This window comes from Paramisgurnus dabryanus, chromosome 8, assembly GCF_030506205.2.
Source record: "Paramisgurnus dabryanus chromosome 8, PD_genome_1.1, whole genome shotgun sequence".
Lineage (NCBI taxonomy): Eukaryota > Metazoa > Chordata > Actinopteri > Cypriniformes > Cobitidae > Paramisgurnus > Paramisgurnus dabryanus.
In genome coordinates this window covers 29,030,004-29,045,376 of record NC_133344.1, presented here as the reverse complement: position 1 = coordinate 29,045,376, position 15,373 = coordinate 29,030,004, and the positions used below count along the sequence as shown (strand labels likewise).

Genomic DNA, 15,373 nt, shown 5'->3' with positions numbered 1-15,373 from the left:
TTTTTTATTTATTTACATCATTAATTTACAGGATATAACATAATAAATGAAACAAATAATATATATCTAACTTGGTGGTGTTACAGTGGCATTGTAGGTATTTACACTGCAAAAAAATGACTTTTTTCATAAACACTTAATTCATGAAAAATTTTCCTAAGTCATTTTGCTCATCTAGAAAATACAGCTTTATTTAAGAATTTTTAGATATTTTCACTGAAAACAAGACAAAAATACTAAGTAAGAAAGTCATTTTTTGCAGTGTAGACAACAGATCTATACGTTTAATTTGTTTCATGTTGGCTATCTCTATACTGGAAAATTATAAATATTCAAGAATGTTTTGCAACCCCTGACTGTGCCAACTTTTGCACATCTAAGCATTGCGATAGTATTGAGATCTCTTCTGAAACTCTTGATACTGTAAGTCACATGTGAGATAAATGTCATTTTCTCATGATGAGCAACAAATCAAGTGCAGAGTATTTTAAGTCAGCCAGTTGATCTCAAGTTATTTTGGATTTCAGTAATTTTGATGAGATATTTTTTAATATAGTAATTGTGTATTTCATGTACTGTACATACTAAATACAATCATTTATTAAAGCAACAGTGTGTAGTTTTTTTACCTTTAAATAATGTCTCTAAAATTATTTCAGTGATAGAAGAACTTTTAACTGGACAAATTGTACTGTTGCTGCAACCTGAGCAGCCTCCTAGCTGCTACAAGCACACTCTGAAAGTGGCGGTGAAGGGTAGGAAACACAGCCCCGCCCCTCCCCCTGCCTGCAGAAGAGTGTCTGATACCAGGCTCTGTTGCACTTTTCAACCATATGGGGGAGCTGTAAGTCATTTTTACATGGAAACTACATAGTGTTGCTTTAATAGTTCCATAATAATACATTGCTAACACAAACAATACATCTCTTAAAATAATAATTTCTTGACACAAATATAAGGAATATAGATGGGAAAATATGGTCCCTCTTTGGCTTTGTTGGTGTTAGTCTGGGGTCTGCACTTGGTCCATTTTACGCCGCCGACGGAAAAAGCCACACTAAACAAGAGATCATATAAAATGCATGAATATTAAAAATAGTATGAAAAAAAACACAGTATACCCTAAGCAGTAAGATAATATGTGACCCTGTCTGTAAAATCCCGGTTGTTAAAAGTTTGATTTCACTCATTGATTTCAATTTTTGACATGGCCTTATTCAGTCAGTATTAAATATATCAAGGTTATATTTCCACACAATGTTTGTTACATTATTTAGGATGATTTTATGTAGAAACAGTAAATCACAAAAAATTTCTTTAGCTGGGTTTTCGCATATTATTTAATGTGTAGACAGACAGAAAGGGTTAATTCTACCTTTATGAGGATGATGATGATGATAATAAGAAGCAATAGTCCTCCTATGGAGCCTCCTATGATTGATCCTTTAGACAATTTTACAGCCAGCTTTGTAATGATCACCTCCACCTGCATTGCATTAATGAGTTTGTCAGTACATCATTTTAAACATTAATGATTAATGCTTAAAATAAGACTCACTTGATCGGTCCTCAAAGGATTATTTGCAACATAGGTGGTCTTATCAAAGCTGTATTGCCCTACAGCTATGATCTTGTCTGATTTGTCCTGAACGGATTTAAAAGGAACAGTAAAGTTTTTTGCATAAACAACAGTTGGTAGGTGTGAATGATTGTTATTAAATTAGCCCCCCGGTTTAACAGACAAGACCTTAGATTTAGACACTTTTTTGAGTGGTCTCATCTGAAAATAACTTTGACAGATCTTAAAATATACCAGTGCCATGATTTGTCTCAAAATAGACACCAATAACATCTTTTGCTAAGGCATGTTTATAAAAAATGCTTAAACATCTAAATTTAACGTAAGCCTAGTCCTGGCTTTAGCTAAGCCTTGTCTTTGAAACCTGGCCAAAAAAAATGTTTTAAGAGATTACCTGAACATCAAATATTTCGACCTTGGCATCAATGGTGATTTTCTGCAACTTTTCCATGGTGCACTTGACAAGATAAGATGCCTAAAAGTAAATTTTTTATTTAGATTGGAATATAAAATTTACTTGGGTGTTTTATTTTAAAGTAATACATTATTGTATCAGGAGAATATCCTAGTGAATCTTCCACATGTATTTGGGTCAGCATCCTTGTTGGTCCTAGAACAACAATCCTGATAGCCAATCACATTTCAAGGTGCTCATTTTAGAGTAATGGCTTGTACATTTACCAACCATTATTATTTTCACTTGTTTTAGGTTAACATTTGAGATTAGAGTAGAACTTAATGTCTTTGTGTTGCAATCCATGACTAACAAGGATGACTGGGAAAGATGTCGTACTAAGCAAAATTAGGATATGAAGATATCTTACCTCTACTTTCTTATTTGGGGGCAGAGAGCAATTCTAATTCAAAAAGATTAATAAAATGTTAGTTTGAGAACTTTGATGTTGTTTAATGTCACTTTAAGCACCGGATACTAAAAGTAAAATACCTTTGGTGTGACACTGTTGATGGTCACATCTGTGTTGAATGTTTCCTTTGTTATGTTTACAACTACATCAATTGTGGCACCATACTTGTTTACACCAATAAACTAAAAAAAAAACAATACAATAAAATACAGTATAATATTAGATTATATACTGATTTATAATGTGGACATTTCATTTATGCATTTGGCAGACAAAGCAACTTATACAGTGCATTCAATCTATACATTTTATCAGAATGTGTCTCCAAGGAATCAAACAAACAGTATTTGCATTGCTAACAAAATGCCTTACCATCTCAGAAACACATTACATTTAAAACGAACTGCTACCTTTTTATTAGTAAACCAGACTTTTACATTGTATGAGGACAATGTGAGCAGTGTTAGTCCATGCAAAATGCCAAACTGTTAAAGTATGCCAATGATTTACATTAGTAAATATTTTGTCTGGTGTTTTTTATGTGCACTGTACCTCAAATACGAATTCCAGATGTGAAGTGTCTCTCTCTCCTTCTTCTACAGTGATTCTGGTTCGATTGGCTTTGCTGTTGTAGTAAAAAGTCAATTGACTTCAGTATTACACATTAAAAAATACCTCAAAGAACAAATCCTTAGTGTGTTGTTAACTTACCCCGTTAGCTGGATCGGTAGGGAGTACATCACATTAAACGTGTATATTTTAGAGTCCAGCAATGCTTCATTTTTACTAAAAACAGTTGAAAAAGTTTTAGAGAACATCACATTCAAATATTAGCATTTTTGCATTTCTGACATGAAGTGAGACTGTGAGAATCATCTTAAACCTTGTTAGATTGGCAATAATCTCAAAGTTCTGAAGCTCATATTTCTTGTCAATGGGTTGCCAGGAGATGGGGATGCTGGTCTGTCAAAAGTGAAAATAAAATCATAATGTGCAAATTGTAAAAAAATGTAGGTTGTTCATAAGATGCGTGACAGATTCATACCTTTACACCTTTTCTGAAAACTGTTTCAGGGTGAAGAGGAAGACATTGTATGTGATTGTCGTTCTTTATGGGACAGTGAACTTCAGCTTTCTAAAAACAAGGAACAAAGTAATACAGGTAGTCACGCATCCAGCTAATGTACATACAGTCTCAAACAAATTAACGTGAGGTAAAAGTATTGTTTTACCTTTAGACTGAGGATGCTGGGGTAAGTCAAAGATAACGTTGTCATATAGGATGGGGAGTCAGTATTTGTAAGATTGAAAATGACACTCAAGCTTTCGGTTTCTCCAATTATGATAAGATTGTTACTGTAAAAGAAATTGTTTTAGGTTAAATTTAGTTAAACTAATAATATATATATATAATTTTAGGTGAACTGTATTAACATACCTTATTTTTGAATCAGATAATGTAATCTGTGGCTTACAATCTTTATCCTCACACTCTTTTTCAAATGGGATCTACAAATTAAAGAGACATTGCAAATACACATCCTCAAACTGTTCTGAAAATATATGAACACTTAGCCTTGATTTAATTCACCAATGAATAAAAACTGCACAATGTGCTTGTGAAATCTTTAATGTAATGAAATTACTGTAAAATATTATTATTACCTCCTTAAAAGTTTCTGTTGGTGTAAATATGTCAAGGATTCGGATAGGGGTTCCATCAGAGTTTGGGGCCAGTGAAAAATTCAACTTAATTTTAATAGGCGAATAACAATCATAACAACCCTGAAAAGAAGACACAGTGAATTTCTTTTTGAAACAATGTCAATACTGAACATATTTTTTAATCTTTAAATTCCTATATTACACTGTAAAAAATTCTGTGGAAATTACAGTATTACTGGGTATTACTGGCAACTAGCTGCCGGTAACTTACTGTAGATTTTACATTTATGCTATTTACTGGCAACAGTTTGTTCAAAGTTAAATGAACATGAAACATTTTCAGTCTTTATCTTCTACAGTAAGTTACTTACTGGCAACCAGCTGCATAATGACAACAATTTTTTTACTAAAGAGATAAACAGGAAAAATACCAAATACTTCAAGTTGATAGATGAAGTGCACTCATTGTCTTCATCCAAAGAGAAGGTTTCGTTCAACAGACTGCTGCCATCGAAACTGAGGCGCTTTTCATTGCCATCAAAATCCAAATCAATCTGGTATTGAATAGGAATGGTTTCAGCTAAAAAGAAAATGAAATGTTGTTAAAAGTCAACAATGAGAATATCTTTAAAATATTCATTAGGTTAAAATATAAAACTTACTACTTTTAGGGTGCCCCTTCAGAACATCAAAGCAGACAGATAATTTAAAATCTTCTGTTTTCCGAGAGGGATGAATGCTTGAGAGATCCGGTTTAATTGTCATGATTGGATTTATTATTATGACAGGTATTGTCCTGTAAAAAAATGTAAATGCGAAGCAACATTTTAAAGGGACACTTCACCCATTTGCATTAAGCTTTGTATAGTTAGAACCCCAGTCATGTTTTTGAATGGTCATGCATCATTCCCTCAGTTGCCGCTGAGACAGGAGAAATACAGATTTCAGTGTTGCACTTCCTTCTTTCAATGATGTAAAAATCATCATTTTGCATCATTGAAAGAAGGAAGTCCAATATCTTTGTTGAGGGAGTGAGACTACAAACACCCCTTTTCTTGGTCAAATGGGCACCAAATTCGAAATGTATGTTACATTTAACTTTTGTTAAACACAGAGCGCTTTTTTGCGATAATCCAAAAGTCTATGGGAAAAATAAATGGGCTTTTTGATAGAGAACCAGCGTCACATCCGGGTTGGCCTACAAAAATATATCATCACTGCGACACTCTCTATTAAAAAAAATAATAGGGCAAGATAATGTTTTATACTCACTCAAAAACTGTTACTCTTCCCTGACTTCCAACAGCAATATACTTATTTGGTTCTGTATTAGTTACGGAACTTACTGACAGACCAAAATGCACAAGTTTCATTCCAAAATTTGATGGGGATATTTTCTGGAAAGAAAACAGAACAACTTTAAAACACAACTATGTCCTGAACTCCACATTCGAAAAAGAAAAGGGATCTAAACTGTGAGGATAAAACGGAGTGGTCATTATTTTACTGTGTAATGACGTTCATATTTATGCAATTTTTATAGAAATGTATAGAATTATTAGAATTATTATTTTTTCTCCATCAAGGACATATCATACCACAAAACCAGTCATAAGTGACATGGGTATATTTGCAGCAATAGCCAACATTGTATGAATCAAAATTATTGATATGTAGGCTATCAAAATATATTTATCATTAATAATATGCTTTGGGGAGAAAACAGGAATCAGGGAACAATTTTAAAAAAGTGCATTCATTCTTCACAAAAGTAATCCACACAACTCCAAGGGGTTAATAAAGGTCTTTTGCGGTTAATAGATGCGATATTCTAAGAAGAATATTTAAAACTATAACAAATAGCTTCCGGTAACGACACCATCTTGGACTGAATCCAAGATGGTTCCATTAGCCGGAACATAAACTTAAACTCACTTGTGAAAATCGCAGACCATCTTTGAAGCCGTTGTAAATGTAAATGCTACCAGAAGTGTCTGATTCAAGCGGAGCCCCCACTGCTACGTCATTGTACTTGTTGTTATCAATATCTCCTATAGAAGCAATGGCAGCACCAAACCTGGCAAAGGTCTGTCCTGCATCGCCCTGTAACTCCATGTTCACGTTCTCAAACCTTTGTTCCTGTGAGATGTTAAAGATCATGAGGTTATTATTGCCCCATACAGTATACTTCCCATTGCAATGGCATATATGAGCTTACCTGATTTAATTTGTACACAAGCACTTTGCCTTCTTCTCCATCTTTATGAAAATGTGGTGCTCCAACTAATAACCAATAATCCAGTTCATTTTTTCTATCAAGGTTCAAGACACAGAGAACGGATCCATAGTACGATCCAACCTATGAGAATTATACAACACTCCATCATGAACAATGACTCATTTGTGAATGTCCCTTGAGGTCTTGAACTCTTGAGATTTCGTAACAAATTATAAATGATATTAAGTTCATAAAATACTTCATACCTGCTCTCCCTGGAGCACATACTTTTCAGTCTCTTCAAATATAAATACTCCACCAGTCAAGTTATACCGTGGTGCACCAGATATGTACAGAGTTTTAGTCGGTAAACGAGCAGAAGTAACACTGTAACCTGTAATCAGGACAGATGTTATGTTATGATATGTACTTATAAGTCATGTATGGGGCGGTTTCCCAGAAATGGCTTTAGTCTAGCTGTCTTAACTGAAAACAGCTTGCACTGACACAAGATATATCAGTTCCATTGTTTTATCCCAAGATGTAATGGGTCTCATTCACAAAGCATGCGTACGCACAAATTTGTTCTTGAAATGTGTGTTCGGACATGAATCAACAAAAACTTTTATACTAAAATTTCTTCTAAATGTTTGCAAAAACGTAAGAACAACGTGTGCAATGATCATGAACAAGGAAAAAGAACCCTATAATATGTATATCTATGTTCAGTGTTGCGTTTACTTAGTTACTTTTCATGAAAAGTAATACTTATGTTACTTTTGCGTTACTTTTGCGTTACTTTTTCTTACTTTTTATGACCGAGAAGTTCTTCATTCAGAAATTGCATATTTCCATCCCAAAAATGTCAAGCTCTGGCCTGCCATCTCTGTTTCTGACTTAAACTGTTTCCGCTCAGGTGCGCACGCATAGAGTTTGCGTAATTCTTCATGACTACGTTCAGTTTAATTCAGTACATAATTTTTTTTTAGCGAATTATTTAAACTGAAAAGTAACTCGCATTACTTTTTTTAAATGTAACTCAAATATTAATGTGTACATTTAAAAAGTAATGCATTACTTTACTTGTTACTTCAGAAAAGTAATATTATTATGTAATGCACATTACTTGTAATGCGTTACGTCCAACACTGTCTGTGTTATATATTTTATATATTTTTTCCTTGTTCGTGATTATTGCGTTTGTGTGGTCTAAGTTGTTCCTACATTTTTACATACATTTAAAATACATTTTAGTATGAAAGTGTTTTTAAAACATCCGTACACACATTTTATGAACAAATTGTGCGTATGCATGCTTAGTGAATGAGACTTAATGCTTTTTCAAGGCATGGTTGTAAAAACTACTTAAATGTCCTATTGTAACTACGGCCTTGTCCTGGCTTAATCTAAACCCGGTCTGAGAAACTGACCCATTATGTTTCCCAATCCACATTCTTTCCATTTGCCATCACTCACCTAAATAGGAAAATTTGGGTCCATCTTTAGAAGCATTCAAAAACTTCACTTTGTCATCGGATTTTAAAATGAGTCCACCACTCCAGTCATAAGCCCCCACTGCTCCAAAAAGAAGAGATTTCTGAACAGAAAACAAGAATTAAATCATTAATATAGTATACTATATCAAATGATATCAAACAGAATAATATTGAGAAAAATTGACACATAGTCTATGTAGTGTATGAAACAAGGTTTGTTTTAAATGTATTAATTTCTATTTACATCATGCATAATGTGTGAGCTGAATCCAGCTTCAGCCAGCTCTAACTGAAATCCTGCACCTTGTTGAGTACCTATAACAAGACAGAAAAAGTTAACATGATATAAAACTGATTTGTATGTGGTAAAACTACAGTATACCCTGCACTTATTAGTTATGTTAAATAGCTTTAACCATAACTCATCCAATCAGAGATTTAAAACTAAACTACACATCAAAGCAACTTGCAGTGCATTGAAGGAAAAAAATTCCAGTATGTTTCTCTGGCAAAGGAGAGCTGGAGCGCTGGTGGTATTCCCTTGTATCATCTGGTGCTCTTGGAAGGGTTAGTTGAATTCATAAAAAATAATTGGAAAAAAAGTCCAAGCCTACGGCCCGATACAAGTTGGTGTTTCAATGTTTTAGCCCTCAACAAATAATAAAGGCTTTTTAACTTTTGCATCCTACTGAGTTTTTTTTTTTTTATATTTCCCTGGCAATTGACCCCACAACCTTGGCATCAGAGGTGATATGCTATAGGTGAGCTACACACACACACACACACACGCAAACATACATATATAATCTGTTATTATGTGTCTAATGTGTAATGAAACTCCCTTACCCTCAATTCCGGTTATGCTTTGTTCCAGTTCAGAAAGGATGTCGTCTAAGGCAGCATAATTGGAAACATTAAAAAACTTATTGGTATCTGCTATGTCCTTCATCTCTTGAACTGCCTCAGGATTATTCAAAAGCGCGTCTCCTACCTATAAATGATTTAAGATGTTATTGCTATTGTATTGTGCAGAGTACGCTGTACATATAGTGATTTGTTTTGTTTGGGATGTTAAACTTCAGGATGTCAGTAAACAGGTCACTTACACCAATGGCAAAGCGAGTAACTCCCTTCAGTTGTGGCATTTTCAAAACATCAGTAAGGTTCATTGGGTCTCCCAAAATCTTTCCGTCAGACAATACAATCATTATTTTTTTGGAATTATTTTTTGATCCATTCAAAGGGATTAAAACGTCTGTACTGTAGACAGCAAATCAATCAGAAGAGAGCATAACTTAACTCATGCATGATATTCATCACACAACTATTTTACATTACACTTAATATAGAAGAACTCACAACACATGGTGGATGGCTGAGGCGGTCTTTGTGAGATTGCCAATTTGCTTAATTTGTTTGACTTTTTCCAAGGTCCTGTTGCCATCCTTATTGTCTAGAAGTGAGAGTTCAGTCTTGATCCTACTTCCGTACTGCACTATTACAAATTCACACTAAAAAGAGAGTTTCCTAATTGTTTAGGTAGAAATTTTTTAAATGGCACTACAATATAACTGAGCAAAGTAAACATGTAAAATCATACTGTGCATCATGCTGAGTATCTTGAGCCCATGATTCTATTTATGCCACTTCTACTTACGTCGAAACATTTTTCCCAAACGTTTTTCATGACGTTGTGCATAAAATCTTTGGCTCTCTCAAAGTCATCAGCATGAATGCTGCCAGAACCATCCAGCACAAAAGCAATCTCCGTCCCAGCATCTACAACATACAGGATGTAGTATCAGTACAGAAATGTATGTTTCTTCATGTATAAGACCGTGGTTGCTGTATTTAAATCCTCTATAGTATGTTGATATAACACCACTGTCATCACATAACAAATAGTATTATTTATTACAAAGGGCAAATAAAGACTGATACCATCATCATCATCTTCATCATCGCCTGCTGCCGTGTCTGTCGTCTCCTGATTTTCTCTTTTTATTCGTCTTTGAGCTTTTTACCAGTGCCAAGTAAAAGTTTGTGTTAATTATATTATTCATTAAACGTGTTCATCATTATTATTTTAAATTATTTATCATTTTCTCACCCGGATTGATCCTTCCACCATGATAACGATTGTTGTTGTTGTTGTTGTTGTTGTTGCTGTTGAGTGCTTCATTTTGGATTTATTTGAAAATAAATGGATGCAAGACATTCAGAGATTCAGAGACTGTATTTAGCATTATCAAATGATCAAATATCACATTAAACGTACCTTCAGCAGGATTAAGTTTGATTGTCTCTGTGGGATTTATCATTGTGCAATTTCCATTCAAATCCTCCGTTGATGACTTTTTTGTGCGAACCTGATTACAAAACTTGAGAAGAAAAACAAAACAAAAAATTAAATCAGTAAATAGGCTAGTTATTTTAATTTTAACTGAATAAATGGTTGGATTTGTATTCATTTTAGCATTGTAGTTTAGTTGTTCTGTCACAATCTTAAAGTATTAGCGCGGCCAAATCGAGATTTTCTGTCATTTTACAGAATTCAATTTGTTTCATTAGGGAACTTCTGTCACACATCATAGTTTCAGGTGACGTACAATTCATGACTAACAACCTTTATGACTACCTTATGATAGTCACATCAACCGGATAGAGTTTCCCAAAATACTAACACACAAAGAAAAGTGTCTCAAGTCAATGAATATAAATAAACTCCCCAATAACGGTCCTTTTTACATTAGTCTTGATATATTTCCACATTTTCCAGTTTTCTATACGCTCTAATAAATGCTCGGTAAAATGTAGACAAGCTCAACTTCTGAGTTTAAATTAACCTATGCTGGGCTGTTATAAATTTATAACCCAACGGTTGGTTATGTCCATAGGTTGAAAATAACCCGGCATTTATATAAGGACAATTTCCTGTTCTCTAAGCAAGAACTGATGCATAACTGTCTGTCACTGTTTCGCATGGGAAACCAATGTCTGTGGTTTTACTGTGAAAAGCTTAGTGAGACAGACAAAAGGCCCCAAGCAGGCTACTGGATGTCTGATTATTAACACTTCTCATTTACCACAGCTTCCCCAACAGCACAGCCGTTTATTTCACAAAACGTTTAGAATGAAGAACAATTGAAGAGTTTTGTTAACAAAAAGTTTTGTCAAAACATGTTTATTATTATGTTATCATGTTATTATTTTGTTTTATGGTGCTACTTAGCGGTATTTTTTTAAGTTATAAAGGTTTAAACAAACAAAACTGCAGTTGAATTGAAATTAATTGGAATGCACAACCAAAAAACAAAACTCTTCAATTGTTAAAATGCACACTTGAAGTTGTAAACTTACCAGAAGATGCTCTTCATCTGATATCACACTCGCAGCTACTGATGCTATCGGTCTCAGGCCTTTTGTTATCTCATCTTTAGAAAAGATATCGATGTATTAAAATTATTAAAGTTATGTTGTTATGTTAAAGTTTGCAGCCAAAGGAAAAAGACAAATTGTGACAAACTTACCTTGAGAATTTACCATGACACATTCCTTATCTAGTATGCAGTTAAAAAGTTTTCCAGTGATGGGGGAAGAAACATAAACTCTGAAACAAAATAAATAAAAATCTAATTTGACTATGATCACAATGTGCTTTATGAAAACTTGTAAAAATAAAAGATATATCTTGAATAATCCCTCGCATAGAGAACTCACCCATCTTTTGACTGAATAACGGTTTGCCCAAAAAGTGGATCATTCTTTGTAAAATGTTTCACTGGTGAGGTTTGAATGTTGAAGCCGTTCACACTGCATGTTACTGTAAAATTAAATATTATCAGTATGAACACATCATCTTCACCGCATAATTCATTTTTATTAGGATTAATAAAATAAATGTCTTTTTATGTTACAATTTAATCTTCAGTTAATAGGAGTTTAAAACTGTCTTATGTTAAATCTAAATAATACATACCAATCATAAAAAGCAGTCCTCCATACATTTTGGTGTATTTGATAAATCCCACGCTTTAAAAAATCATATCCAGAGAGACTTAGAGCACTTAGCAGAAGTGAGAAAATGGCTCATTGTGGTCTTGAGAAAGTAGAACAACATAGATACTGTCGGTATTTTTAAACCCTCCCCTTCTTTACAATTTACACACCACACCTCTGAAAACTTTTTTTATGGGGAGGCCATTTCAAAACTGTTATCATTTAAACTCATGAAAGAAATTTTGGGGCAACACTGAGGATTATGTGACTTGTTTCAACCAGGTTCTTGAGTTATAAAGCTGCATCAAACAGCAAGTAGACTCTTCCATATGAAAGACCTGGGCGCTGTCGTCATGCAGCTGTGTTTATCAGTATTATAGTTTTGGGAGATAAAATATATTTACAGCAGATTGAGACTCAAAAGAATGGTAACCTAGTATGCCTGTCAATAAAAAAAATCTGCCATAAAAGGGCCAATTTTGTTAGAAAATGAAGAGAAACTATATGTGAAATCAATGATGTCAGTGAGTAAATGAGAATGACAAGAACATTTGAAATGTATAGGATGATGAATATCAACAATTTTACCAGTTAAAACAATTTAAAGTAAATAAACTTTCACAAGTCAAATCGACAAAAAATATTGCTTACATGTTTTTCTAAAATAACCTAAATGCTAATTTTCACGTGAGGAGTTCGAAAAGCAATTGCCATTATGTTGCAACAGAACAAACGTCTAGCCATGTGAATTTGTGTCACACAGCTTGTAGCAGGATGTGGTAACCATGAAAAAAGCTGCACGTCTGAGTTTGGTAACAGAGACTACAGCCTGAAAAAAGCAAAAATAAATTCATACATCATAAAAATTGACCACAGTATCTACGTTTGGTTTGCCTATAGAAATGACCTGAAAAGAAAAAAACAATACATAAAATCCTTTAAAAGTCTTTTAAGAAACTGGCAGAAATCAAGCCTCCACATTCATGCAGGAAACATGAAAAGACTTTGATTATCTTGTAGTTTGGAAAGTTCATGGCAAGTATACTACATTAGGCCTACATTGACATATGAGGGTCATTATAAGACATCACTTTTCACATCTAAGACACAGAACCCTCATAATGCTATGCTGATGTAACAGAGGACGCCTAGTGAGTTAGTACGTAAACCTCAAGGGGTTGTGTGCACAGGCGTAAAAGCTTTGGTGTGCACGCCCCCATGTACAAACACTGGACCGACTGTCCCATGGTATGTCTCTGTGCTTTTATATTTTCCGATTGAAGACCCGTCACCCCCAATCAACAACATGAAATGATTGAATATATCTTTATATGATATCAAGCCACTTCTTAATTTCATCCTCACACTGGTTCATACATGGCAGGTGTAGTAAATATTAACTTTTTAAATCATGTTTTATGCGTTCTCGCACTACACTGTTTTCTACTAGTGATGTTAGGTTCTTGAACGAATCGTTCTTTTGAGCCGGTTCTCAAGAAGTAACCGGTCGAGCCGGTTCGCAAATCGAACTGAATCGAACTTTAGTTTTGGGCATAGTGATGACGCAGGACGCACAGCCGAAATAGCACGTCGGACTCGTAAAGACCCGGACGAAGTTTGTCGATGATTGCCGAGGCGAGGATTGCCGACGATTCTGACGGATGAGTTGCTGACACTGCGTGTGAATCACCGAGGATTTGAACGAGCCTGATACGCGAAGTTTTTTGTTTTATTAGTTTCTTGATATGTTTCTTTTATTAGAAAGCTTTAGTTTTGATACGATTTATTTTGCATGCAAATCATTGTAGTTGTTTAAGGAAGAAAGACCAATGAGTTTAACACACAAGTTTATTTATTATTACACAAATCCGCAATTGTGCATCAGGCTTGTCAAAACTGGTCAATTATATCTGGCATTTACTATTTATTTATGATCCGCGATTTAAACTGTGACCACAAACATTACTAACTTGTGAATGCAAGGCAATAAATCAGTTATGCCTTCACAAAAACAACTTTTATTTAAATGTTTTAATGTGTTGACACAAACGACTTTATTTGAATGTTTCATTGATACAAAAAATGCGTAGTAATGTAATTTCTTGATGACGTCAGGAACCGGTTTTTGAACCGGTTCAATGAACCGAACTGTCCGAAAAGAGCCGGTTCGCGAAAATGAATCGGACTCTGCATCACTACCGGCTATCGAAACGGACGTCTCGCACAAAGAAGGGAAATACGTCACATCACATCACTTACTTTCACGTTTGAAAAAAGGTGGAAAGAAGTGGGGCTCATGATAGGTTTGGTTAAAAACATTCCTCAAAATTTCTTCCTTTGTGTTCATCAGAACAAAGAAATGTATACAGGTTTGTAACAACATGAGAGTGAGAAAATGATGAAAGAATTTTCATTTTTTTTGCGTGGACTATTCCTTCAATTGTGTGTGGTGAACAGTGCCACCTGCAGGCCGGAACAGTTTAACAACGCTAGACAAACGATTTCACAGCTGCTTTTAACAGAAAAAAATCACACGTCAAATAATAATTTGTGTAGTATGAAAACAATTAATAAGTAATAATAATAAAATTGATTACATTTTTGAACTAAACTTGTAAATCTTTAAAAGATTAGGGGCTTTTGACCAAACACAAGGGCTAAGAACCCAAAGCCCCCTCTCAATGCTACTGTCATAGAACAGAGTTTTACACAATTTTCCTATAGGTTCAAGTTAGTTTTACATAAAAGGGTGTGGATAATAATAATAATAATGCATTTTATTTATAAAGCACTTTACATTTTAAAGAAAATCTCAGAGTGCTACAAAAGAGTCATATGTAAGGCAATCAAGCAAATTAAACCATTAAAAACCCAAAGATAAGAAATGTAAACTTTAAAAGACTTTTAGACATACAGGCAGACGATAGACAGACAGACAGACAGACAGACAGGTCTTGTATAATAGCTCTCACTAGCTCTCTCTTTGTCAGGAAAATGATATTTACCTGGTTTCACAGACAAGGTCATTAATAAGGCCATTATACCAGCATAAGTAAAAATAAGTAGAAGAGTAAATAGTGAAATTCATATATTCAAATTTGCAAATGTTAGTGCATACATAGCCTATATAAGAAAATACAACACAGATGTATGTATGTACAAACACACACGCACACGCAACCTTTGTGAAAAGGTTGGTTGATCAGGCTGCACTTTTCCTTTCTTTGACCTTTGACAGGTCTCTACAATGTACCCGCATCAGCTGAGGGAGTTTTATCACATAAACAGACTGTTGTGTACAATGGTCATGTATCTAATAAAGCAAATCAAATCTCATTGTAATTTTCAAAGCAAAATAACAAACACTCCTGGCACTAGAAATTATTACATGAAGTCACTAAAAGACAAGGTTCTGCCCCAGGACTCAATTCTACAGCATTTCAGTCTATCTATCTCACTTAGATTTTGCTTTATAAAAGTATAAGCTAAATAATATATAACTAAATAAGCATTAAATATGAACCTTTTCTCACACACACCTATTGTTTCA

At 34.2% G+C, this 15,373-nt stretch overlaps 1 protein-coding gene across 1 annotated transcript; it reads right to left on the bottom strand.

Moving 5' to 3' along the window:
- Positions 1–539: 539 nt before the first annotated feature.
- itgae.2 (integrin, alpha E, tandem duplicate 2) lies at positions 540–11,945 on the bottom strand. The gene is made up of 32 exons (XM_065281419.2): positions 11,804–11,945; positions 11,545–11,647; positions 11,355–11,434; positions 11,185–11,258; positions 10,103–10,205; positions 9,935–10,000; positions 9,766–9,840; positions 9,482–9,603; positions 9,184–9,335; positions 8,931–9,084; positions 8,671–8,815; positions 8,069–8,139; positions 7,805–7,925; positions 6,595–6,722; positions 6,329–6,469; positions 6,046–6,249; positions 5,383–5,507; positions 4,773–4,906; positions 4,542–4,690; positions 4,111–4,230; positions 3,884–3,954; positions 3,678–3,801; positions 3,491–3,580; positions 3,329–3,408; positions 3,157–3,231; positions 2,998–3,070; positions 2,526–2,627; positions 2,404–2,436; positions 1,974–2,054; positions 1,559–1,645; positions 1,376–1,486; positions 540–1,057 (listed from the first exon to the last, which is right to left on the bottom strand). The coding sequence occupies exons 1-32, from the start codon at positions 11,829–11,831 to the stop codon at positions 1,004–1,006; spliced, it is 3,276 nt and encodes a 1,091-aa protein (XP_065137491.1). The 5' UTR covers positions 11,832–11,945; the 3' UTR covers positions 540–1,003.
- Positions 11,946–15,373: the final 3,428 nt, after the last annotated feature.

Excerpts from the sequence above, each read along its gene's own strand:
- itgae.2 (XM_065281419.2), bottom strand. The coding sequence starts at position 11,831 with ATGTATGGAGGACTGCTTTTTATGATTG. Across the intron at positions 9,336-9,481 it reads TTTGGGAAAAATGTTTCGAC|TGTGAATTTGTAATAGTGCA; the intron begins GTAAGTAGAAGT and ends CTCTCTTTTTAG. Across the intron at positions 7,926-8,068 it reads GCTCACACATTATGCATGAT|AAATCTCTTCTTTTTGGAGC; the intron begins GTAAATAGAAAT and ends TTTTCTGTTCAG.